Source organism: Aegilops tauschii, chromosome 1 (assembly GCF_002575655.3).
Source record: "Aegilops tauschii subsp. strangulata cultivar AL8/78 chromosome 1, Aet v6.0, whole genome shotgun sequence".
Lineage (NCBI taxonomy): Eukaryota > Viridiplantae > Streptophyta > Magnoliopsida > Poales > Poaceae > Aegilops > Aegilops tauschii.
Window position 1 is genome coordinate 214,617,579 of NC_053035.3, and position 25,673 is coordinate 214,643,251.

General features: G+C 45.3%; 2 protein-coding genes across 4 annotated transcripts; one reads left to right on the plus strand and one right to left on the minus strand.

Moving 5' to 3' along the window:
- The first annotated feature begins 775 nt into the window (after positions 1-775).
- On the plus strand, positions 776-5,030 carry LOC109759686 (cyanate hydratase). The gene is made up of 4 exons (XM_020318517.4): positions 776-1,214; positions 4,159-4,230; positions 4,343-4,451; positions 4,806-5,030. Exons 1-4 carry the CDS (start codon positions 937-939, stop codon positions 4,848-4,850), a joined length of 504 nt encoding a protein of 167 aa, XP_020174106.3. The 5' UTR covers positions 776-936; the 3' UTR covers positions 4,851-5,030.
- Positions 5,031-11,216: 6,186 nt separating this feature from the next.
- On the minus strand, positions 11,217-25,038 carry LOC109759696 (DExH-box ATP-dependent RNA helicase DExH1). 3 transcript variants are annotated; one of them, XM_040401800.3, is made up of 16 exons: positions 24,659-25,038; positions 23,975-24,120; positions 23,597-23,700; positions 23,315-23,518; positions 23,119-23,214; positions 20,806-21,081; positions 18,970-19,173; positions 18,740-18,892; positions 18,396-18,488; positions 15,624-15,838; positions 14,876-15,035; positions 14,513-14,786; positions 14,226-14,418; positions 12,650-12,836; positions 12,130-12,498; positions 11,217-11,822 (listed from the first exon to the last, which is right to left on the minus strand). In XM_040401800.3, the coding sequence occupies exons 2-16, from the start codon at positions 24,021-24,023 to the stop codon at positions 11,691-11,693; spliced, it is 2,709 nt and encodes a 902-aa protein (XP_040257734.1). In that variant the 5' UTR covers positions 24,024-24,120; positions 24,659-25,038; the 3' UTR covers positions 11,217-11,690. The 3 variants fall into 3 exon arrangements, with proteins under 3 accessions (XP_040257734.1, XP_020174123.1, XP_040257736.1); XM_020318534.4 differs by having other exon boundaries at positions 23,597-23,696; positions 24,659-24,984; XM_040401802.3 differs by lacking the exon at positions 11,217-11,822 and having other exon boundaries at positions 12,229-12,498; positions 12,616-12,836; positions 23,597-23,696; positions 24,659-24,984.
- Between the last annotated feature and the right edge of the window lie 635 nt (positions 25,039-25,673).

Here is a 25,673-nt window from a genome sequence, read left to right on the forward strand (position 1 = left end):
AGATTATATCTGGCCATGGGCCGGGCCTGAAAAAGCCCACGGCAGAAAACTGAGGCCCAGGCCCTCCCAGGCCCACTTTTCAAGCCCAAGCCCGACCCATCTGGTAAAAAGCCCTGAAAAGCCCTTAGGGCTCAGGGCCGTGGGCCGGGCCTCTTCCTTAAAATGCCAATATGCCAAGCCCAAGCCCGTCCAGGCCCTGCTGATGGGCTCAAAACTCAGGCCCAAGCCCGGCCCATGGGCAAGCCCATCGGGCCTAGGCCCTGGATTTTAGGGCCGGGCCTGGGTGGGCCGACAGGGCCGGGCCTGAGATGGCCAGGACTAGTACAGATTAGGTAGAGATTTTTTACATCTGTATTTTGTTGAGGTGATTTTTTCACATCAATTAAAAATATAGATATGTATAAGTTTTTTTTTGTGAATAGATAGTATAAGTTGAAATGAACATTTCACACCCACAGGGCCAAGCCCACGACTCTCTCAAAAAAAAGGCTAACCCCACAACTAGCCAGACTGAACTCAACTGGTCCGTCTAAGAGTCTGGATCAGGATATTCAACCAGGTCATAAAGACAGGCCTAATTAGTACTCCCTTCGTTCTAAAATAGATGACTCAACTTTATACTAACTTAAAGTTGGGTCATTTTTTTAAACGGATGGAGTAGTACTACGTAAACACATGGCCGAAGAGACATCTTGTTCCGCGAGCTCCGTGCAAAAACTTTCCTCCTCATCAATCAAATAAATTACAGTAGGATTATCTCAAAAATATTACAGTAGGAAAAGAAAAACTTTCCCCGTCGTTTCGCCGCCAATTACAGCCACACTCACCCACCACGAGGTGTACAGTCAGAGATTCGTCCCGTGCCTCACCTTCCCACCCCCACGATTTCGTCGAGCACCTCGCGGGCAGAGCAGGCAAACGGCGGACGGACAAATCATGGAGGAGAGCGGCGCGAGCGCGGCGGCCGTAGTCCCTCGGCTGTTGGCGGCGAAGGAGGAGTCCGGGAAAAGCTTCTCGGACATCGCGGCCGAGACGGGGCTCACCAACGTCTACGTCGCGCAGCTGCTGCGCCGCCAGGCGCAGCTCAAGCCCGACATGGCGCCCGCGTTCCGGGCGGCCGTCCCGGCGCTCACCGACGAGCTCGTGGAGCTCATGATGCGGCCGCCTTTCCGGTCCTACCACCCGGACATCGTCCACGAGCCCGCCATATACAGGTGCCTACCTCGTGCCGACCGCCCAGTCTTGTCCCACTCCCAATGCCTTGTAGTTTTATCCCCGAATTCCATCTCGAACTCGGTGTAGAGGGCGCGCGATTACTGCCAGCTACTTCTTTTTTCACGGTAATACGTCTCATTCATATCATAAAGAATAAAGTACAAGTCACGTAAAGACCGACATGATAAAACTGAAAATATAGCAGAACATCTCTAGCTTGACACCAACGCCCGTCACCTGCCTCCGGCACCACCACAGTAGCCACCGAAGAAAAGAATGATGAATCACCTTCTCACCCGAGCTCGACGCGGCTCCATCGCTGATATGCAGCTTTGCGGACCTCCAAAGTGGCTCACCAAAAGTGAAGCCCTTACCGTTGAACGAATCAGGCCGGGGCACCCCGGACACGTCATCAAACTCCAGATCTAGCACCCCACCACGACTAAAACGCCGAAGGAGGAAACCATATCTGCCATCCACGAACCACGAGCCCAGCACATGCTCCGTCTTCCAGATGTCGTTGATGCAGACCACAATCTGCATCCGCTCCTGGACTACCTTCCAAGCTCCGCGCCGACGCTGGAGCAAACGTCGTCGCCACGGCGGAGCCCGAGGACACAGGTCCACCACGAGGATGCCGTCACCGCCACGCCATCTTTGCTTGAACAGACTGGTTTCCAAATCCATCCCCAACCATAGAACCGATGGCCTCGTCAGGGAAGAATCCGAAGAATCTTTATTCAGCGTTGTCATCGTCGCTGCCGAAACAAAGACGATGAACAACCTAAAAACCTAGACTGCGAGAAAGTAAAAACGATCCACATGCATGGATCCGGCGACCCCCTCACCACTGACGACTAAGGTCGCCGGCGCAGGGGAGCCGCCGGAGAGTGGCGCTTGGAAGATCGGCCTTCCCTGACGGCGGCTAGGGTTCCAGCCGCCAGGGACAAGAGGAAAACGATCTGTTACTGCCAACTACTTCAAACACTAACTATAGCGCATGATGTTGTAAAGCAAAGTGGTACCTTAAATGTCAGTGAGAAAATGGAAGAATATTGGCTCTTCTGCTGAATCTGAATGAAGACATGACGAGGGAGGGAAAGTTGCTAAAATTCTGCAATGTTTAACAAACAGCAACCTTCTACCATCCAGCTCTTTGGTATCTTTTTAGAAAAGGAGGACGACCCCGGCCTCTGCGTCTGGACGATGCATGCAGCCATTTTATTAATTATTGACACAAGACCTTACAAAGTCATACAACAATAAGACTAAAGCCACCAACTAAGCAACACCTGTCGCTATCCCTATCCAGTTGATGAAGGGGCACTGAAAGTCTGGGCCTAATACCAAACAGCCCTCGCAGCCAAACCTAACATCTTAGACTTGAGGTCCCAACCAGGACGCCTGCCGGGTATGGGCACCCACCAGTCCGGCGTGCTCCTCAACCAGGACGCCTGCCGGGTATGAGGCCGCCGCAGCCACCTGCCATCAATCCATCTTCAGAGCTGTACTGCTGCATCAACCTTGCCCGGTCTAGCTGCCGCCGACGCCACCACGACGCCAGGCAGCGTCATCCTCCTGCGCGAGTCCATCTCCTCTCATCAGGCGCCGAGTCTCCACTGCGCCACGCCGCCGAGATCCGCCGTCATCAATGGACCAGATGAATCACCCTCCTCCTCTTGTCCCCTCCAACCAGCACTTGCTCCAAAACGATGCCCCCAGGAGGGAGAACGATACCGAAGGCACCGTCATCGTCCGATCCGGTAGACCCAGATCTAGGGTTTCCCCCGGAACTTCCCGATCAGGTTGACGTGACCTGCAACGACGATGCCTCCAGAAGGGAACGACGTCTGAGACGCCCCATCGTCCGCCAAGACCGCAGTCAGGCGCGATTTTCACCGGAAGCCACGTCTTCCCGACCTCGCGGCTGTCTGGAACCGAGCGGAACCTCGCCACGAAGACGTATGTCGCCGTCGGTACTCCGGCAGAGATCCGGCATCTCCTCACCGGTCCCTCCACGCGCCGCCGGTCAGCGGAAGGCCTCCCCGCGACGGATCCAAACGGGGCGTTGGATCCGCAGTGACCGCCGTCACCATCACGACCAGAACAGCCCAACCCGCCGGATGGGGCGCTGCCACCGCCGCCGTCCAATCAGGGCCGCCGCTCCGCCGGCTATGGTGCTCCGGCCCCTGCCGCACAGCCTGGAGTCGCCGTCCTAGCCGCTGCCGTTGGATCGCACGAGAGGAGCCGCCCCTGCCGCCTCAGATGGGATCCGCCGCATCCACCCGCCCAGATGCCTTCGGCACCGGGCCCGCCGCCACCGCGGCCCACGCCGGCGGCAGCAGCGGCTAGAAGGTGCTGGCGGCGCTAGGGTTTCGGGGCCCCTGGCGCCGCCCAGGGGGAGGCGACGCGAGGGGGAGGGGGAGGAGCTGAGGGGCCCTGGAGCCCCCTTAGGGGGAGGAGCTCTTTGGTATTTGTGTCAACTCTAATCTTCCATTCTTTGTATAAACTCAAATGGGATGTTCTGTACCCAAGTTCTTACTCAAGAGTAGAAGAATAAATTTTACCATAGCCTGTTGATAGTTTTGAGTCTTGATACTGATGCCTCTGTCTTTCCTTGGAATCTCTAGCTTCTGTACTTTGCCTGTTGCACTTGATAATCCACTTTGTTCTCAACAGTCTGGCACAGTTGTACCATGCTGTTTTTGTCCAGAGTAGGTGTATCACTGTTTTTTTTATTGCTAATCACATCGGTTTAGCTTCTTTTGTTCCAATTTATCCGGATGGCACATTATTTCCTGGTTGCACATGTTTCATTGATGCTTCCCCTGCGCACAAATGTTTCACTTAATTATTGAAGTGAAGGTACATTTCACTGAAATTCATGCTACAATATGGTAGAATTGCGTTGTTTCTAACTTTGTTATATTATAATGTACACAGATTGAATGAAGCTGTTATGCATTTTGGAGAGAGCATCAAGGAGATCATCAATGAGGATTTTGGTGATGGAATGTAAGAAACCGACCTATAGTAATATGGAGATTGCAAAATTGACCTGTCTGTCTTATTACTTTCAATAATCTTTCCATGTCTTATTGCTTTATTTAAATGCTTTCAATTGCAGCATGTCGGCTATAGACTTCTACTGTTCAGTTGACAAGATTCAAGGGGCTGATGGAAAAGATCGTGTGGTGGTCACATTTGATGGGAAGTATCTGCCTTACACCGAGCAGGTCTGTTATTTTTTTGGAGGTTTCTTTTGTTCTGATAAGCCAATGATGCTTAGTTTGCATTCATGGGTATACTGAAGCAAGTGCCTTCTGTACGGAAAATTTTGGAACATGATGATGTGTTAGCTGCATTCATGTGTTCCTGCCAGTGATCCATTAGTAAATATGACTACCAGTGGATATTAGTAGATAGTTTTTTTTAAATAGGATATTAGTAGATAGTTATTGAGTGTGGAGGCAGTTAAAAACTAATTATGATAATCGTTTTATGTTTTAAATCATGATTTATCACACTACTTGCTCATTTGAATTTAGCAAGCAGTTCTAAGCATACAATTTATTTTTCCACATATGCAGAGATCTGAACATATGATGTCAAGATTGAACCGGAATGCATCTTGAGATGGCTGGTGTTACGAAGAGGATGTATGTTCATGGTGTAACACATTGTGTATTGCCTGATTCTACTTTGGACTTGGAAAAAAAATGAATAATGGCTTTTCTGGCATGAATGACCGACAAATAAACGAACTGTCTACATGTACGCAGAATAATTTGTTAAAAATGCGGTTTGTATCATCATCTTCGTTCTGCTTAGTGAATTATATTTTTCATGAATTTAGCATGCGGTTTGATGTGCTGAAATAAAAATGTTTTCCCTATGAAATGTTATTTGGTGGAATATTCATCGTGTGCCCTTTGACCCCCGACATGAAAATATTAGCTGTGCTTGGACCATGCCGTTGAGATGACAAGTGTTAAGTCATGGCTTTTCGGAATTGGTTTGGGGAGGTAGAAGATGATGTTAGATTGTTGGGAACAAATTTCAGATGAAAGATCGCCATCCATGCTGCTGTTAGAAACAGTCCCGACTGGGACGTGGAGTTTCTACACCCATGAGCATGTGTGAACAGTAAGATCAAAAAATCAACAAAGGTTCAAAAAAATCTGAAATTTATTCGTGGCATACTTTCACAAATGCTTGTTGTGCATGCAAAATTTCATCACAAAATCACATTGGTGGAAGGCGTGGTAAAAAAAACAAAATCGATGCTTTTTTTTTGCGAATGGAAAGGATTGTATTAATCAGGGTAGGTCATTACAATCCTGCTGGCATAAGCTGCCGATCTCATCAGGTCCGTTCCGCAACCAAACAGCAGTACGAGGGATCGAAAGTCCCATTTGAGCTAACAAATGACTAACTTTATTTCTACTCCTACTCACATGTGAAATCACATGCTCTGGGCCTACAGAAAGAAGCCTCTTTATTTCGCCAACTAGAGCTGCTACAGGTGATCTATTCTGGTCCGTCTCCATGATCATGTTGGCTGCAGTGGTGCTATCAGTTTCCAGTATGAATGGTTCATTGTTGCTCCACTCCAGTGCTAGGGCGATTCCCTCCCTACATGCTTCTACCTCCGCCTCAAGTGGGCTAGCGCAGGAAGTAATGAACCTGCATGATGAATAGATGATTGCCCTGGTATGGTCGCGAAGGATCATGCCAGCACCTCCAGTACTGTCCGACTCCCTCCAAGCTCCATCAACATTCAGTTTAATCCATCCAGTGGGAGGCTTTGTCCAACGCTCCGGCGGCCGTGGGCAGGAAGCCAACGTGCTTCTCACCATGGATTGTCGGCGGTGTAGTCCTTGAGTTACCACCATTTTCCCCTTAGCCAGATCGCTATGGGGGTGTTGCGCAATGCACATGAGGCTGTCAATGTAACTGCATAAGAATCTGCGAGAAGCTTCAATAGTTGGCGCCGGCTTGTGATGGGTAATCTCGTTGCGGACATTGCCATGTACGCCAAAAGGTCATGAGTATTGGCAGCCGCTGCTCTTCCAAGCACTCGTTCAGAAGAAGCAAGGCCCATTCCGAACCAGTGTTTGCAATATTCTCAAGTTGTGGCATGCTGAATGAGGCGGCCATCTCTTCCCACAACATACGAGCAAGCGGACATCTGCACATGGCATGGCATGTATCCTCGGATTCCATGCCACATAAGACACAAATATTAGTGACCTCCATTGTTGCAAGGGAATTTGTGATTAGACGCCATGCAAAGACACGTACCTTGGGAGGGGCAGGGCACCCCCATACTGCCTTCCAGACGGCACGGATGTCGTCCGGTGCCCTGCTAGTGGCGCACATAGTAGTGCTGGACATGTTGTCGGTGGCGAGGCGATACGCGCTTCTGACAGAGAAAATACCCCGCGGGTCTGGTGCCAAGCCAAGACATCCTCAAGCCGCCGCGGAGAAGCCTTGATCTTGAGGATGCATGCGGCATCAATTGCATGGAAGTGCTGGTGGACAAGCTCCGGTATCCACCGCCCGTAGTCATCCAGCAACTCGCTAGCTCGATGAAGACGACAAATGCCCCGCGCCGTGATGGGCCTGTATGATGGCGGTCGAGGCAGCCATGGGTCGCGCCAGATACGAATCTGCTCACCATTGCCGACACGCCAAAGAAGACCTTTTTTCAACAGCTCCAAGCCATGTTGGATTGCATGCCATGTGGGTGATGTGTTGCCTGCAAAAACAGTGTCCACTAGGGACCCATTAGGATAATACCTCGCTTTCAACACCATGGCACAAAGTGAGTCCGGCTTCGTGAGTAGGCGCCACGCTTGGCGAGCTAGCAAGGCTTGGTTGAAGATGCGAAAATCACGGAAGCCAAGCCCTCCTCTTCCTTTTGGTTCAATAATTTTGTCCCATGCCCTCCAATGTGTCTTTCTCTTACCATTCTTAGAACCCCACCAAAAGTTTCGCACTAGCCTTGTTAGGTCATCACACACCGATGCCGGTAACTTAAACACTCCCATGATATATGTGGGAATAGCCTGTGCCACAGATTTTATCATTGCTTCAATACCTGCTTGGGACAGGGAGTCTCCCCATGCCATGATCCTTTTAGTTAGACTAGCCTGTAGCATTTGGAATTTTCCTTTGTGCATACTACCATCTGGGGTCGGTAAGCCGAGGTACTTCCCCTCAAATTCCGAGTTTACTACCTGAAGCTCCTGCTTGATAGCTTGTTGCACCTCCACCGGGCAAGCCTCACCAAACTGAATAGAACATTTCTGTGGGTTAATAAGTTGTCCTATAGCTTGCTCATAACTATTAATAATACCATGGATGTATTGGGCCTGCTCCAGGTTAGCTTTGAAGAACAATAATGTGTCATCCGCAAATAGAAGATGTGAAATACCGGGTGCTCTCGGGCATACCTTCAAAGCTTGTAAGTTATGATTTTCTATTCCTTGCCTCAGTAAAGCACTTAGCCCATCGGCGACAAAGAGAAATAGAAACGGTGATAGGGGGTCTCCTTGCCGAAGCCCACGCGACGGTGCAAACGAATCTAAGGTGACTCCATTAAATTTCACAGAGTATCTCACCAAGGTCACACATGTCATAATCCACTGAACCCACTGGTGAGCGAAGCCTAGCTTTATCATTGTTTGCTCCAAGAAGACCCAATCCACTCGATCATAAGCCTTTGATAAATCCAACTTATAAGCACATAAGCTGTTTTCTTGCTTTTCTCGTGTTGCATGAAATGGAGGCACTCAAACGCCAAGAGGGCATTATCCGTGATCATCCGTCCTGGTACAAAGGCACTTTGTTGCGGAGAAATGATTTCATCCAAAATGGGTCTCAACCTATTCACCAGGCATTTTGCAACAATTTTGTAAATGACGTTACAGAGGCTTATGGGCCTGAAATCAGAGACTCGGGTTGGATCATTTACTTTCGGAATAAGAACAATTATTGTATCATTTATCCCCTCTGGCATTACTCCTGTATGAAAAAAATTCTTTGACTGCACATATGACTTCCTCCTTTAAAACCAACCAGTTTTGCTGAAAGAAACGGGCTGGGAATCCATCACTACCGGGAGCCTTAAGCGGTCCGATCTGGAAGAGGCTATCTGAAATTTCCTTCTCAGTGAAGTCAGCACAAAGACTTATCTTTGGTTGTACTAGCTGTACAAGGGGAGCCTGAACGAGTGCATTGTCACAAGTAAAAAGGTTCTGGAAATACGCATCTACCAGACCGCCCATCTTTTCCTTTTTCTCAACTCTAGCGCCTGAATCATCAATAAGGAATTTGACTTTATTTTTCCTCGCTCTCCACATTGCCCGTTGATGAAAAAACTTTGTATTGCGATCTCCTTCCCGCAGCCAGTCAATACGTGATCGTTGCAACCACATGAGTTCTTCCTTGTACATGAGATCATTCATATGGTCTTGTACTGCCTGTATTTCATTGCGATCGGCATTCATACGCAGCAACTCCTCCAGCCTTGTTCTAGACTTCTCAAGTTCACGCACCACACATCCAAACCTAGATTTGCTCCATACATGTAGCTCGGCCATCAGCTCACGTAAGCCTCTGCGTATATCACCCAGGTGTATCTTTGATCCCGCGTTAGCCCATGCATTCTTAACCCTCTCAGGCAGGATATTATCGGTCTCCCACATAATCTCGTATCGTCTCTGGTTCAGTTTTTCCTCCTTTATACACTGTAACACCACTGGACAGTGGTCCGAGCAAGGGCGGACATGGTGCACGACCTGTGCCTCCGAGAAGATGTCCCGCCAACAGTTATCCGCCACTGCCCGGTCAAGGCGGACTTTAACATTCCGACGTCCAGCTTGCTTATTGTCATAGGTAAAAGGCACACCCGAAAAGCCCAAGTCTGACAACTCACCTATCTCCAAGGTGTCTCTGAAGGCCAACATCTGTCTTTCTCCACGTTGTGTTGCTGAGAGATGTTCGAAAGACCACATGGCTTCATTGAAGTCACCAATCACACACCACGGTAATGCAGACCTTGTTTTCAAGCCTTGTAATTTCTCCCACATCAAATGGCGGTTTTCCACCCTTGGTTCACCATACACACAAGTTAAGTGCCAAAGTGGATCATTATCAGACACACGAACATATGCATCAATATATCTATCATTTATTTCTTGAACATCGACAAAGATTTGATCACTCCAGAAGAGGGCTAGGCCCCCACTCAGACCATTGCTATCACATCCAGCAAAACCCCTCAGACCCAGTCTACCTCTTAAACGACGCACTTTTTCAGCTTTAACTCTAGTTTCACATAAAAAGACCAAATGTGCTCTGGCGGTCCTCGCAAGTCCCACCAACTCATGAACTGTCGGTTTGTTGGCCGCACCCCGACAGTTCCAACTCAGGCAATTCCTTGCTCCTGACGGGGCGCCACATTCGGCCCCGTCAGTTCACCGGCAGCCCCTAGGCCGGTTGCTTCCTGCTTAATAGACTGGTCCTCTGTCCCGGCGGACGTGCCATCTGCAACCACCTTGCCCCTCTTCTGAACACCACCTGCCATAACAACCTCCTCAAAGATAACAATTGCCTCGTCTTGCTCGTTCTGGTTCACGCGTTGCTCCTTTTCTAGCACTGTATGCTTGTTCTGAAACAAGACAGCAGCGTTCATCTCCGTGTCTTGGCTGTTCAAGGAGACAACCTTGTCTATCGGGTACCTTGATTGCTGCAGATCGGCAATGCACTCTTTGATCAGTGCTCCTCTCACTGGTACATCAACATAAGGCACAAGGGCCTTTGACACAACCAGCCTCTGTTTGGTGTCGACGACCGCAAATACACCATGGATCACGGCTGCCGTTTTCCACGGGTTCCCCATTAACCGGCTTCGGGCGGGCAGCATCCACAAGGGGAGCCCCATGATCGCCCCACCGGCTTCCGGGTTCGCCGCAGAAGCACACGGCTGGATTTCCTCCGGCTGCACCAAAATCGATGCTTTTAAAATGTTACTTACAAAAGCATTTTGAAGCTTCAAGTTTGTTTGTTTTTGGCACGACTTTCACCAATGTGATTTCGCGATGAATTTTTGCGTGCACGACAAACATTTGTGAAAGTATGTCACAAAAAAATTCAGAATTTTTCCTATTTTTCTTTTTTTTTATTTTACTGTTCACCCCAGAAGCATTTGCTCCTGGTGTAGAAAGGCACTTTCGTCCTGATTGAGCCTTTTTTCTTTCAAAGAAGGATTGGGACGTACCTACAGGATTGGCTCTCAAGTGCATCTCCTCCCCGTGGGTGAACAGTAGATTCAAAAAAAATTAGAAAAAACTGAGTGTTTTTTGCATGGAAGATGTTCTAGTGCGTGACCCCAGAAGCATTTGCTCCTGGTGTAGAAAGGCACTTTCGTCCTGATTGAGCCTTTTTTCTTTCAAAGAAGGATTGGGACGTACCTACAGGATTGGCTCTCAAGTGCATCTCCTCCCCGTGGGTGAACAGTAGATTCAAAAAAAATTAGAAAAAAACTGAGTGTTTTTTGCATGGAAGATGTTCTAGTGCGTAACCTCGTGTCAAATTTCATCATGATTGGACACCTGAGTAGCTCTAAGAAACCCACGAGAAAGTTTATTGTTTACGCACTGTGCAGACCAATTTTGACTTTTTTGCCACGAGTTCCTCATATGTCGTAACATGGTGAAATTTCGCCCAAACATCATGCACTTGAACATCTTCCATACAACAAAAACAGATTTTTTTTATAAATTTTCTAGTATTTTTGTGTTTACTGTTCATCAGGAGCAGATGAATATTCAGCATATTAACAAAGCTGCACTTAAGTACCAAAGCTGGAGAGAGGTAAGAGAAAGCGAGGCCACTAATATTTACATCAGACGTGTAGCTTGTCCCTAATATTTTCATCAAGAAGACACGATTGTATTTTCTAATATTAATGTTATGTGCTGCTGACTTCTAACTACTTGGAAAAAGGATGCTTCATTAATCAGAAAATACCCTTTTGCTCTTGGGTGTAGGAGCACCTTATATAGGAAAAATTAGTAATTCCAAAAAGTCAAAAAGTTCTAAATCTTTTGTGGAAACAAACTTGACCTTCTATTGTACTCGTATAAAAACTTTTACCAAGAAAAAATTCCCATCAACTTCAGGGCAAAAACAAACAAATTTTCAAGGACAAAAACCGTGAATAGTAACCTGTATATAATGTTGGTTTTTTTTTGGCCCAAAATACCACAAAAGTCATTCCTTGGCGGACCTTTTTTTTTTTGACATTTTTTGGAATTACTAAAATAATCCATATCAGGTGCGCCTAAGCCTGAGAGCCAAAGGTGCTTGTCCAAGCAGAAGGTACTAAAGAATACAGATATTACAAAATCTTAGGACGGGTTTCATTTAGTTGGGGAATTGCCTTCTGCAACGTGTATATGTAGCATCTAGTGGTAAATGTTTTGACTGTGCAACAGTTCTATGGCCGCAGCCACAACCCCTTTCCCTTCCGAAAAGATGTCAAGTGCAGGTTCCTCAATCTTCCTCTGAAGGAGTTTGTCCAATTCACCTCTTAATCTCTGTCAAGTAAAAAGAACATCTCTCGTTAGGGTAAACTGAAAATTTTAGCTGAAAAATAAGCTATTTTATTCACTGAAATGAACTTGATTGCAATATAGCAGTAAAACCAGATATCAGTCATTCCAACTACTATGATAATCACAGCCAAGCAGCAAGTACAGACACAAAATTACCATTAAAAGAAGCACCGGAACTAAAGTTTCATGTCACCTCTGTTGCTGAACGAACACTTGGATTTACTTAACACTATATTTATAAAAGAGAAAAGGTTCAAGAAGCAAGCTATTGTTGAGAAGTTGGTCATACCTGGATCAACTCTATGATACGCTTTGGTGCAGAGAAATGAAGATACCCCGCAAGCATCTCGATGCCTTCTCCGGTGTTACTTGGACTTAAGGAACCACCAAAAAGTAGAAGAGCATAATCTGATATGTTTGTGGAGTCCCTCACATAAATGCTAGCAGTTTTCACCTTCTCGCTGTAAACCAGATAAGGCAATGGGAATTGCTGCACTCCTGCATTGACTGATGATGGGTGAATGTCCACCTTTCCGACATCTTTGGTGTAGAATGCTGTCCTCTTGCCCCGTCTTTTGCACTGTATGACATTTGGGTAAAGCCCAGCACATAAAACAGCGGAAACCATCTCCAGATCCTTGCCATAATGGTTATATGCCTGAAATTTTAGCACGGAAGTAATCGTAATGGAAACTGAAGCTCTTCAGTTGGAAAGTAGATAAAATGGTGCACTGGAATGAAAAAACATAGATAACTACATAGGTCGTAGAATTACTTATGGAATGCAAGAGAGATCTAGGGTTACAAACCTTCACTCCTCTTGTCTTGCTAACAAATCCAATATCAGAAAGTAGATCAAAAAATTGATTTCGCATGTCATCCATCATCTTCAGGGTCATAGGAGACAGAAAATTTTCCCAACAGAAAGAACGCTCCCTTCCACTGCGTTTTGCTTCCTTCCATGCTTCAAATGCCTTAAGAAGGGCAATGTGATCACTGGCAAAAGAGGTCACAGGAAACTATCAGTGTGCCTTAAACAACTTCAGCGTAAAACTTTTTGCAGGCGATGCTATCATTGGCAAGTGATACTATGCACTCCCTATCCTGGTTCTATCATTCCATATCCTGTGGCTCCTCCTGGGTCAAGCTTTCTAGCATGTAGCAACCAGTAACTAACACTCGCCCTGTTTCACCATATGTCCTGGACTAAGGCCCTTTCCAATACTCACCCCGTTTCACCATATGTCCTGGACTAGGCTCCTTTCCAATATACATGTCCATTGAGGAAATCAAGAGTGTAGTTATTGCATTTTTTGCATTTGTGCCTGTTAGAGTTATATTTATGATGCCCTTTGCCTTTCTGTATTTTGGCCTTTGGCCTCCCACCTGTACTTGTATATATGATGGCTTTGGCCTCCAGATAATACTAAGTTGCATATTCCTAACATAGTATTAGAACTTTAGGGCTTTTTTTAGCACGCGCAACTCGTGCTCTCTTGATCCAATCTCTCATGCCGCCATCCTGCTTCCAGCCGGTTGCTGTCCGACCCCCATGATCTCTTCCGCCGGATCCCGTTGCCCTCGTGCGGAAGTCTACTGGAGCGTCGCTGGGCCGCGCGCGTGCTGCTGGAGGAGCGCAGCAGCCAAGGATCCGCCCGTGTGGCTAGCAGCCAAAGATCCGCCCGTGTGCTGCTGGTGCTTTGTTAGGCACGGCGCATGGTCTCCGCCCGCGTGGTCAACACCACTGCATCAATCGGCCGCCTGCTGCTCCCGGTTTTTCCTGTCGCCGGATCTGCCACCGGCTGAATTGGTCCGACAGTTACGCGTCCCCTCCGCCGCACGTCAGCCGACTGGCCGCGGCCTCGCGACTTCCACGCCGGCTGCCGCCTCCTCCCGGAGCGCGGCCCGGACTTCTCCACCACTGCCGTCTCCTCCCAGCCCGCGGCTCCGCGACTTCTCCGCCGGCCACGCCTCCTCCCGGCCCGTGGCCCTGCGAATTCAACGGGGATTTGGCCACTGGCTTCCCAGGCTGTCGTCGCCGGTCGCCGGCCCCGTCCGCCCCTTCGGCCCCGCCCTCTCTGCTTCCTAACAGTACCCCTATTTAATTGCTTTGCAAACTGCTTATTTAAGGTTATCATCTATTAAAATATCCTTAGATTTTGTGATTGCTTGGTTTGTGTGCATGGTAGGCTGGGGACAGATATAGTGAAACAGGGGGAATGCTACGTAGGCACCATAAATAAAGCAGCACTTGATGGTACTGAAGAAATAACAGGCAAAACAACATCAAACTAAAACCATAATTTCTGTAATATTGGTTGTCAAAAAACACTTCTACATGCTTCCTCACGAAATATCAATGTGATATAAGCTTATAACAATTACCTGCAGGAGTCACCAGCAAATGATCTTTTGACAGCATCTGCTTCTTCTTTTCTATCTATTGGGAGCACAAATGGATTACGATAAGCAAGAGCAGCAGCGATTGTTAATGCAGGATCCAGGCACTGGAAGACGGATCCAATGAGCAGCATCTTTCCAATGTTTGGATCCAGTGGTAGTGTACATAGATGTCGTCCTGCATAAATCAAAGTTGGGCAAAAGTAAATAAAAACACGTACAGTAAAATTTAAGAAGTGGTACAATTGAAGGGTGGCAGTAAAACTTTGTACCTAAATAAGTGAGCTCCTCCAAATCATCCAGCGCTCCAATGGTTTTCAGAAGCTCAATCGCATTCTTAACAGAAAGCGGATCTGGGGGTTGCAGTGACTTGGCTAAGAAAGAAGCGACTGCTCCAAGCTGTAAGCTTTTGATAGTAAGGCACAGTTCTTGCAGTGGAGTCCTAAGAATTTCAGGCAGCTGAAACTGAGGCATGGCATCATGAATGACTTTCGGGTACAACCTATAGCAAACACCTGGCTGAACACGGCCTGCACGGCCTCGCCTCTGTGTAAATTAGGAAAGTCATCAGCAACAACTGTTATTGGATATTCAGTTTTGCCAGAAAAGTGGGTAACATGGTCCATGGTACATACCTGATGAGCAGAGGCTTTTGATATCCACGATGGTAGAAGGCACGCTAGCTTATTCAAGGCATCATAACTTGTCTCCTTCGCTTTACCACAATCAATTACATACACAACATCATCTATTGTAATACTGCTTTCTGCAATATTTGTTGCCAGAACAATTTTTCTGCAAATTACATATGTAGTAGATATAAACAGTTAATGGCATTAACCATTAGGATTTAGGACAACTTGCTCAAATGAACTTAGAACTTGTTGCACGAGTACATAACAAATAACAAATTGCATTAATTAATAAAGAAAATAAAATATCAATTTAACAGCACACAATAATAATAATAATAATAATACCTACATCAAATGTGAGTGTAAGAGAGAAAATAGCTTAAGTGGCAGCAGATAGTTTAAAAGGAAACTGAGAGGGAAAATGTGGAAGTTGCTATGGCATATGTAAAATCATCACCAAAATTTTGTACTTACAGTAGTTCCTTCCCAGCCATAATTTTACCTATGAGCTTGCTAACACATACTTTTACCATTAAATACACTGCCACCGATAACAAGAAGGCAAGGAAACCGAGCATGTTTCCATTAACTTATAATAGTGGAGGTGTGACACTGAGAAAGTGAGAAGATATGCAAGTAGGAAGACAGAGGTATGTCTGCAACACACTATCCATATGTAAAAGCAAAATCATATCCATAGCACATAATCCAGATCAAATGTTTCTATATATACACCGTGACTAATTACCTCATATTAGCTGGTGCTCTGTCAAAAATTTCACGCTGATTAACAGTTGGCATAGAGCCATGCAGTGGGAGAACTAGGAACTTATTGGAATTGCCAAGCAGATTATTCCCTTTAATCTTGTCCAAAAGTTTTGAAATTTCGTCCCAACCAGTAAGGAATACAAGGATTGCACCTTCTCCTTCATGACGACAGATATACTCAATCGTACCTTCCACCTAAAAATGCCAACATAAAGTAATAAATATTAGCAGCATAGATAGGTTACGAAATGGTATTAGGATGTCATGAAATGCAGGTTATTTTTCAGAGAGATATCAAGTGCATCACACAACTAGGCGACATCATAAATCACTTTTGGTTTGTGGTACCAAATTCACATGAAAAAAAATCTGGGAGAAAATTGTCTAGATGTGTTTCCTGATTTACTATAAGTCCATAACTATGTATATAATATTAAGTTCGCATTCAATCTATGTTGATAGTTACAAAAGGAAAGAGTAAATGTTACAATGGATAACAAGCTTCTTGTTTTGGTCTCTTCTAATTTATTTTGAGTGAAGTTAAAGTTACAAAAAGGATGAAAGGACGCAAGGCGATGGGCCCTGATTGTATCCCCATTGAGGTGTGGAAAGGCCTCGGTGACATAGCGATAGTATGGCTAACCAAGCTTTTCAACCTCATTTTTCGGGCAAACAAGATGCCAGAAGAATGGAGACGGAGTATATTAGTACCAATCTTCAAGAACAAGGGGGGTGTTCAGAGTTGTACTAATTACCGTCGAATTAAGCTGATGAGCCATACGATGAAGCTATGGGAGAGTCATTGAGCACCACTTAAGAGGAATGACAAGCGTGACCAAAAATCAGTTTGGTTTCATGCCTGGGAAGTCAACCATGGAAGCCATTTTCTTGGTACGACAACTTATGGAGAGATACAAGGAGCAAAAGAAGGACTTGCATATGGTGTTCATTGACTTGGAGAAGGCCTATAATAAGATACCGCGGAATGTCATGTGGTGGGCCTTGGAGAAACACAAAGTCCCAGCAAAGTACATTACCCTCATCAAGGACATGTACGAAAATGTTGTGACAAGTGCATAGTTAAAAAAGCCGCGCCTAAGCGAGCGCTTAAGCGCGCCTAGGCTCTAGGCGTTGGCAAAACGCATTGCGCATAACTACGCTTAATCTGCGCATAGTTGCGCATAAGCATACGCACAATTTACGCCTAGCGCTTTTTTGAACTATGGACAAGTGTTCGAACAAGTGATGTCGACACTGATGACTTCCCGATTAAGATAGGACTGCATCAGGGGTCTTTGAGCCCTTATCTTTTTGCCTTGGTGATGGATGAGGTCACAAGGGATATACAAGGAGATAGCCCATGGTGTATGCTATTTGCGGATGATGTGGTGCTAGTTGACGATAGTCGGACGGGGGTAAATAGGAAGTTAGAGTTATGGAGACAAACCTTGGAATCAAAAGGGTTTAGGCTTAGTAGAACTAAAACCAAGTACATGATGTGCGGTTTCAGTACTACTAGGTGTGAGGAGGAGGAGGTTAGCCTTGATGGGCAGGTGGTGCCTCAAAAGGACACCTTTCGATATTTGGGGTCAATGCTGCAGGAGGATGGGGGTATTGATGAAGATGTGAACCATCGAACCAAAGCGGGATGGATGAAGTGGCGCCAAGCTTCTGGCATTCTCTATGACAAGAGAGTGCCACAAAAGCTAAAAAGCAAGTTCTAAAGGATGGCGGTTCGACAAGCAATGTTGTATGGCGCTGAGTGTTGGCCGACTAAAAGGCGACATGTTCAACAGTTATGTGTGGGGGAGATGTGTATGTTGAGATGGATGTGTGGCCACACGAGGAAGGATCGAGTCCGGAATGATGATATACGAGATAGAGTTGGGGTAGCACCAATTGAAGAGAAGCTTGTCCAACATCGTCTGAGATGGTTTGGGCATATTCAGCGCAGGCCTCCAGAAGCTCCAGTGCATAGCGGACGGCTAAAGCGTGCGGAGAATGTCAAGAGAGGTCGGGGTAGGCCGAATTTGACATGGGAGGAGTCCGTTAAGAGAGACCTGAAGGATTGGAGTATCACCAAAGATCTAGCTATGAACAGGGGTGCGTGGAAGCTTGCTATCCATGTGCCAGAGCCATGAGTTGGACGCGAGCCCTTATGGGTTTTACCTCTAGCCTACTCCAACTTGTTTGGGACTAAAGGCTTTGTTGTTGTTGTTGTTGTTGTTGTTGTTGTTGTTGTTGTTGTTGAAGTTAAAGTTACAAAGGGTGAAGAAAATTCTTAAAGCACTTCTCACTAGTTTCCACCATGTTTGCAGACAGAGAAGTTCCAATATTTGCATCATACATATCAGCACATAACTACACGCATTTGCATCTAACAGTAGATATTATATTATTCCATGTGTTTCCTTATGCCCTTTCCCTTCTTGATCAATTTCAATACCAGGGAAGTTAATCCAATACATCTGTTAATACAAGAATAAGCCCTTCCGGTTCCTATACCAAAGAAGTTGGTCCTAGACCATTAGATCTGCTAATACCTAATGGAACAATTAACAACAGGCAATTAGCTGGTCATTTTTAGAAACATCACTGATATACCTCCACTTAATTGCAATCACTCGTACATATATGGAACTGGATCTCCTCCACTAACTATCCCAATATCTAAGGACTTAAAGGTTCCATCTACTAATGCAATCAAATAAATGCACATGAAAATAACCAGTTCAGATCTGAGAATACATACAAGGCTCAAATCCAGTTCAGTGACAGACCAAGCTTCAAGGGACTGCCTTGTTGTAATGCTATAGTTTCCGTACTCCTTATTAATGTCGACATCCTGGAAAAAAAAAGTGAGCAAGCAAAACTGTTGACCCTCCTAGTTTTAAAGGATGGGGAATCAAGCATGTCTGACTTTTTGCAATATGTTCTCCACACTTCAGTTTAGTGTTAACAAATTAGTTATCTGCATTAGCAACAGTAGAGCTAAATCATCCAAATATTTGCCATCTCGGAACTTTTGATCCCCTGACATCAACACTGAATTACGAAACTACAATGGGCAAGATTAGAAAAGTAACTCAAGTTTACCTGGAAAACATCAGCCAATGGATCATTCTTAACTGAAGCAAGTCTCTTTTTTCTTGAATTTCCTTGAAAATTATCACGTTCAGACTTGATTTTGTATTGGGTCTTTTCCAAAATATCTTCCAGAAATAACTCGGCAACAGGAAAAGTGAAACCCTGCTCAAAACACCTCGATGTAAGTATAATGCACAAAAATCACTTCAACGGGCACTGTTTACAAAAGGTTACAGTACCGGAATATGCATAATTGGGGCATCTCCAAAGTATTTGGAAAATAGTTCAGCATTTATTGTTGCACTCATCAATACAAGACGAAGGTCAGGACGCCTTGGCAGAAGGTCGCGTAAAATGATGATGAGAAAATCTTCATTCATGCCACGTTCATGAATTTCGTCAACTAGTAAATGACTTACACCAACTAAGTCTGGCTCCTGAACCTGCGACATATAGTGTTTGCATTGAGTGTAAGTGCAATAACACCAAAATGACTGAACATTTGGAAATAAACAAGCAATTCAATTTGATTTGCCAAATCTCAAGATGCAATATAGTCTATAGCAAATTAAGACCCCTGCAGTAAATATCTTTGCATAATTAAGGTCACACGTGTACATGTTAACAGTAGCTACAGTTGTGATATGATTGGATCATTGGAGTGCTAGAAATCACACAATATTTGACTAGTTTTGGATATATCTTCTGTAAAGGAACAGGATCATGTGCATGGGTGATGAAATAATTTGCACAACAAAACCTCAATTCTTTCACATCTCAAAAAAAAAAATATTGTGTTCTGCTTGTGTCAAAATCGAGAAGTGTCCATTGCCAGTGTAATCTACTTTAGTCGAGAAGTATTCAATTTCCAATACTCAGTTTCACAATATCTTTCATCACACCACCACCCACTGTGCACCCAGATCAAGGAAACACTAAATCCAAGATAAAGTTAATAAAAAATGGCATACACTAGAATCAGAATGTCGTGCTGCAACCACTAAACATCTTCCAAAGCATTAAAGTAGGGATAGATAGTAGAGACCATGAATTACACTCTTGGTTTCCCCAATGTTCAGATATTTTGAAACAGAGACTCGCCAGAGTAGTTTCAAAAATCGGACCGCTGAAGCTACCGGTTCGCAGGTCTAACCGCCGGCACAGACAGTTTGATAAAGGCAAAAGGAAATATTATAGCTCATTGATTTTCAAGTTTATAGAAAATTTGACTCCGTGAGCTACTCTGTTCTTGGTCTCGGGGAAGTCTGCGTTTCTATTGAGGGGATCAAGAGCGTGGTTCTTGCAATATTTGCACTTTTGACCCTATTTAATTGCTTCCAGAATTGCTGATTGGTTGTAGTGTGTTAGTTAAATCTTGTACTAAGTTCTTGTAGATTTAGAGCATCCTTGGGATGTGCACATGGTGGGCTGAGGACAGATATAGCAAAACAGAGGGAGCGGGTAATGGAAGTTATACTGGCTAACTTAGTCAAAGCAATGCAGGCAAGCTGGTGATGGGCCTCCAAAGTCCAAACACGCGTGGGCAGGTGGGGCAAGGGTCTTGCATTTGATTCCTGTGTGTGACAACTCGTTAACCAGTAGTTGTATTACTGTTTTTATGGGTAAAACGGTCTTTTAAGAGGACTGAACCGGTTAAGGTGCCACTCAGTTTTTTTCTGGTCAGATCGCTGGTCCGGTACAGCTTTTAAAACTAGGCTGCCAAGGCTAGTGACGGTTATAGCGAAACAGAGAGAGTGCTGAACATGCAAGTGCACAACAAATTCAGATCATAATTGCCATAGGCTTTGTAATGTTGCATATATAATGAAGCTTAAATTCCTTGGGAGTATCTTAATAAACCTGGAGAAAGATTATACAGCTACAACCAAATGCATAAATCAAGCTACGATCAAACCAGAAGTTCTAAGATATGCAGAAAGCGATAATGGACAACAAACAAAGAACAAGGCGATATATACAATTCACAGTAAAAAAAATCGACAAAACAAACAATGCAAAAATGACGTGATGCGGTAAGTCACTCGTGCATATGCAAATCTATCTGTCAGTCATACCAGTTTTCTAAGCAAAACTCCTGTCGTGCAGAAGAGCAGTCGTGTTTGTGTGGAACGTTTTGATTCAAGGCGAATCTGGTATCCAACAGTCTCACCAAGCTCTTCACCTCTCTCAGATCCTACACGTGCTGCAACCGATATGGCAGATATACGGCGGGGTTGAGTACATATTATGCTGCAATCAGCACCACGAAGGTTATCTATCTCCTCTTCTAGTATGAACTGCGGAAGCTGTGTTGTTTTACCACAACCTGTCTCACCAGATATGACCAAAACCTGAAACAGTAAATTCAGTAAGAAAATAAATTAAATGGACGTACTAATAAGATCAACTATAGAGCCCGACTCTATGGGCAGTATTAAGAATATAGTAATGCATATCACCAGGTAGCAAAGATGAACAAAACAAACGACAGTGCGACCTTAACTCTGCCAGCATTAAGTACAAAATATCTAAACCTGTGACACTGACTTGACCATGAGATTCAAGTTAATTTAACTGCACCAAATCATTCAAAAAACTAGCAACGAATTTTACTCGTTACTAAGGATATAAAGCAGAGTGTCAGGAAAACACAATTTCAGTATATGGATGTAACGTGCTAGAATTGGTAACATCCCTAGTGACAAGGTTCAGGGTATAGCTCTGAGGAAAGAGGGCTGATTGGCCAAGGTGATGGGGATGAGAGGGAGAGTAGGTTCGGGAGAAGATAAGATCTTTGCTGGTTTATTCACGTTCACTGGATAATCCATATGGTGTACATGGTGTACCTTTTATAGAGAAGACTGGACTTGATGCCTAGGAACAGAATCCTGATTATCCTAATAAACCATAGCTTTTATCTTCCTAACTAAATGGATCTCTTTCCTAGCTAAATCCTTACTAACTGCATAACTAATGGGCTAACGGCTGACTGCACGCCTCTGACAAGCTGCATACACGCATTTATGTGACCCAGTTTGGAGGCCTGCTTGCTGCTGTTCATTGTGTTGACCTGCATAGGAGTTGTGTGGTCTGCCCCTTTGGTCAAAGTACGCTCAAGCCCAACAAGGAAATCCCATGAGCCTTAGGGTTTGGATGAAGGGACGCAAGGAATGGTTCATCACTTGCTGCCAGCATAAAGAGCTGTGATACTGCTGCTACCCTATGGAGGAGTGTCGCTGGAAACAGAAGCATCGTCACTGGCTTGGGCAGAGCAGCCGTTGCTTTGAGGAGAAACATCTCGCTCTCATGGCTGCATTCCAGCTGTTGCTGCTAGGAAGGGTACCACCGCCACTGCTGGCTGTGTGGCCACCGCAAGAGAACTCCGCCACCACTGCTGTTGTGTGCATCACTGCCATCGAGATTGATTGCATGGCTGCCTCTAGAAGGCACTCCATCACTGTTGCTGGAGTTTGCCCTGCCACTGCTGCAAGTTGCACTACTGCTGCTTCTTGTAGTTGCAGGCTTTGCTGCTGCCCATAGACGCGGGAGTGAACTATGTTGTCCTCCAGATGGCCAGAAATTTCAGCGATACATCTGTCTGGAGTGGCTTGTGGAGGCCAACCACGAGCAGATCCACCTAATGCCACTCGGAGAGCCCTCAGCACCTGCATATGGAAGTGAGAAATTGCTCAATGTACTCATCCACCGCACAGGTCTGCTGCATAATCTTGATGGTGCCAAGCAGTTGGGACAGCGCATTTGCTTCCCCTTGTGCTCCTCCCGCATTCGCCTTGCCTGCCCTTCCTTGAGGTCGAAACAGCTTTGCCCAACGTATTTGTCAGCTTGGATTGGTTTTCACCTCGAGTGTTGGTGGATAGGGTCACGGGAGGTCGGAGAGCTTGCTGTTGACAATGCCCTCCAGGTCTCCACATCTTCCTGGGACAGACGATCCAAATGCCTTGCACGTGATGCTAGAATTGGTACCCTTGCTAAGACTAGTCAATGTGAAACGGTTGAGGGTAAAGCTCTGAGAAGCGAGGGTTGGTCGGCCATGGTGTCGGGGATGAAAAGGGGAGAAGGTTGACGGCGGGAACCTTTGCTGGTTTATTCTAATTTATTGGATAATCCATATGAGGTATACAGTGTCCCTTTTATAGGGAAGACTAAACTTGATGCAAAATCCTCCTAGCAAACCATATCTTTACCTTCCTAACTAAACCGATCTCTTCCAGTCTTCCCTAACAAAATGGATATCCTTACAAACTACGTAGCCAATTGTATTTATATCACTAGTGGGCTAAGGGCTGAGAATCTTTGACAATGTATGTGAATATATTCATCTAAATAGATCAAACTTGGAAACATCTTATAGTTCTTATACTTCGTACCTGATTAGCTGCTACTGCTTTCAAAAACTCCTCTCTCGCTTTGAATGCTGGTAATTTTTCCCTGAAAGACTGCATTGATCTAGCACTTGGCATCATCTGAAACAAAATGTAGATGATGCAACTTCAGAATTTAGGGTTGCTCAATGTTTGATATTGATGGGGTTTGAGCCAGTCACTAGAAAATCACTGGTGATACCTTTTTTGATCTCTGCATATCCCTAAGCTGAAAACTTAGCTTCTGTTTATCAACATATGTTGTTGATTCAGCTACTGCCGTGGATGTGCTGGGCAAAGATTGCCTCATTGAGACAGTGGATGTGCTAGCAGAAGCATTGTTATTTGACTGTGCCCTGGATAAAAGGTTTTCCACTCGTCTCTCTGTCTCATTGGACATCTTAATCTGTCCATAGTTCAAGCACAATGTCAGTAAAAAAACACATATATTGATGTTCACTGTCACAAAGACACTGCATAACACCTCGTTTTGTGATGATCCATGCCTCTCATCAAGATCTGCTCGGTAATCAGGCAGTGGCACTTTGCTAAAAACAAGTGTCTTCCCTTTGTTGTATGCATTGCTATCTTCCCCAGGTTAAAACACAAAATAGAGAAACTATAATTCATCAGATTTCAAGTGTGATCTAAAGGTATAGCACAAAAGGCATAAAATGATCAACGTGAGAAAGTCAGATAGTCCTTCATGTACAGGAGACATAACAATTAGAGTTAGTTGTAAATTACTTAATTTTGGTACCATCGATGAGCTGATGACAGGAAGAATGCTGCATCTATCAATGGAAGCTAAGCATGATGGTGATGAGAGAAATAAGGCACAGAATAGGTGTGCCATCCTTACAAGTAAAGGCCGTGTCTCTGAGCAATATGTGCAAGTGTATTCTGTCCATCACGTCCGAAATTCTTCTTGACTACTAACTCCTGCTGAGATCCTTCTCTTAATTGCCCAATCGTATTCCACCACTCATGCTCATCAACCTTTTCCACCTGACCATTAGGCATTCACAAGAGTGCAGATCTTAAAAAATCAACTTAGACAAGTGCGGAAATTCTGTATGTAGTATATAACTTTAAGAAATAGGGCAATTCAGTAAAGTCTCATGGGCCTAGACCTTGTGTGACCATACCATTGGGATGGAAATTAAGTAATTAACATAGTTGAAACAGTTACTAACAACACATTTGTACAGAACAATCATCAGAGGAGATGTGATGTATGTAGTCTAACTCGTGATTGTTCAAACTTCCTGAAAAGTAACACATAGGACAGCTAACTACATGTGGTACCATTGCAGTATGTAGACTTTCACTCGATTGTCATGGCAGCAAATTAGCGATGACCCTGTGGACCAATTTACGGACCTAGATGGACGTTAGCTACATGATTCCAAGCTTTCGTACAAAACAAGAACACATTCCGAATCATAAGATACGCATGACAGCATCGAGCCACCACACGAAATACAAACGAAACAAACAGAACATCATCCAGCCACGACGATACGCATGGGAGTAGAGCCCTCACCTCTGAGGCCATCTGCCGCAGCCGCTCGGCGCGCCACTGCGGATCCCACCATCTCTGCTCACCACGGCCCCCGCCGCCGCCGCCACGGCCTCCTCTGCCTCCGCCGCCGCGCCCGCGCCCGCGACCACGCTGGGAGTTGGTGCCGCCGCCGCGCCCGCCGCGATACATGTTGGGAGTAGCTGCTGCGGTTGTGAGCGCCCTTAGGTTTCTGCGGGTGGTGGTGGCCGGGAAGGGGAAGCCGCTGCGGAACAGGAGACTGCCGCGGCAACCGGAAGAGTGGAGGAGCATCTGGGCCGGGGAGTGCACCTGCGCCTTCACCTAATCCTATTTCGCGCCTTAAGCGCCAAATAGAGGCCATTTGGTACGGGGGCCACACACCCCTCTCCCAAGTGGGCTGCCGGCCCTTTATCTCTCCCACCAGTTTTCTGTTCTGGGTTTTCAACTTTTCATCCGGGTTTTTTGTTTTGTCGTTTTTCATATATTTTTTTATTTTTTCATTTTTTTTCTGTTTTTACTTTTCAATTTCAATTTCAATTTCAAGTTCACAAAGTTTTTTCAAATTTGTGAACTTTCTTGAAAATCATGACATTGTTTTAAATCACAAACTTTTGTCAAAGTTGTGAACTTTTTCAAATCCGTGAACAGTTTTCAAATTCATAAAAAAATCATGAACATTATTTTTTCAAAATAAATGAAGTTTTTAAAATTCATAAAAATATCAGATGCGTGAACTTTTTTCAAATCCATGAACTTTTTTTCATACCCGTGGCCTTTTTTTAAGTCAATGGGTCAATGGACAGTTGTCGCCGGGTCAACATCTTTTTTTGTAGGGGCGGGGGGGGGGGGGGGGGGGGGGCTAAAACAGTTCAACAGATGACCGAAAGGGGCTACTGGAAGGATCTCGCTCGAACTAATGAGTCGGACCAGCTGAGGGGCATGTGGATGCCAGTTGAGCTAGCGAGTGCACTAAGCGATGACTAGGAACTCTCGGCGTCATCGGAGTTTGAAATAGGAG

Bases quoted from the DNA above. Each gene is read 5' to 3' on its own strand.
- LOC109759686 (XM_020318517.4), top strand. From the start codon at position 937: ATGGAGGAGAGCGGCGCGAGCGCGGCGGCCGTAGTCCCTCGGCTGTTG. The intron at 4,231-4,342 runs GTAAGAAACCGA...TTTCAATTGCAG, and splicing joins GAGGATTTTGGTGATGGAAT to CATGTCGGCTATAGACTTCT. The intron at 4,452-4,805 runs GTCTGTTATTTT...CCACATATGCAG, and splicing joins ATCTGCCTTACACCGAGCAG to AGATCTGAACATATGATGTC.
- LOC109759696 (XM_020318534.4), bottom strand. From the start codon at position 24,946: ATGCTCCTCCACTCTTCCGGTTGCCGCGGCAGTCTCCTGTTCCGCAGC. The intron at 15,036-15,623 runs GTAATTAGTCAC...TGTAATTTGCAG, and splicing joins AGAGCACCAGCTAATATGAG to AAAAATTGTTCTGGCAACAA. The intron at 12,499-12,649 runs GTTTGTAACCCT...CTAAAATTTCAG, and splicing joins GCAAGACAAGAGGAGTGAAG to GCATATAACCATTATGGCAA.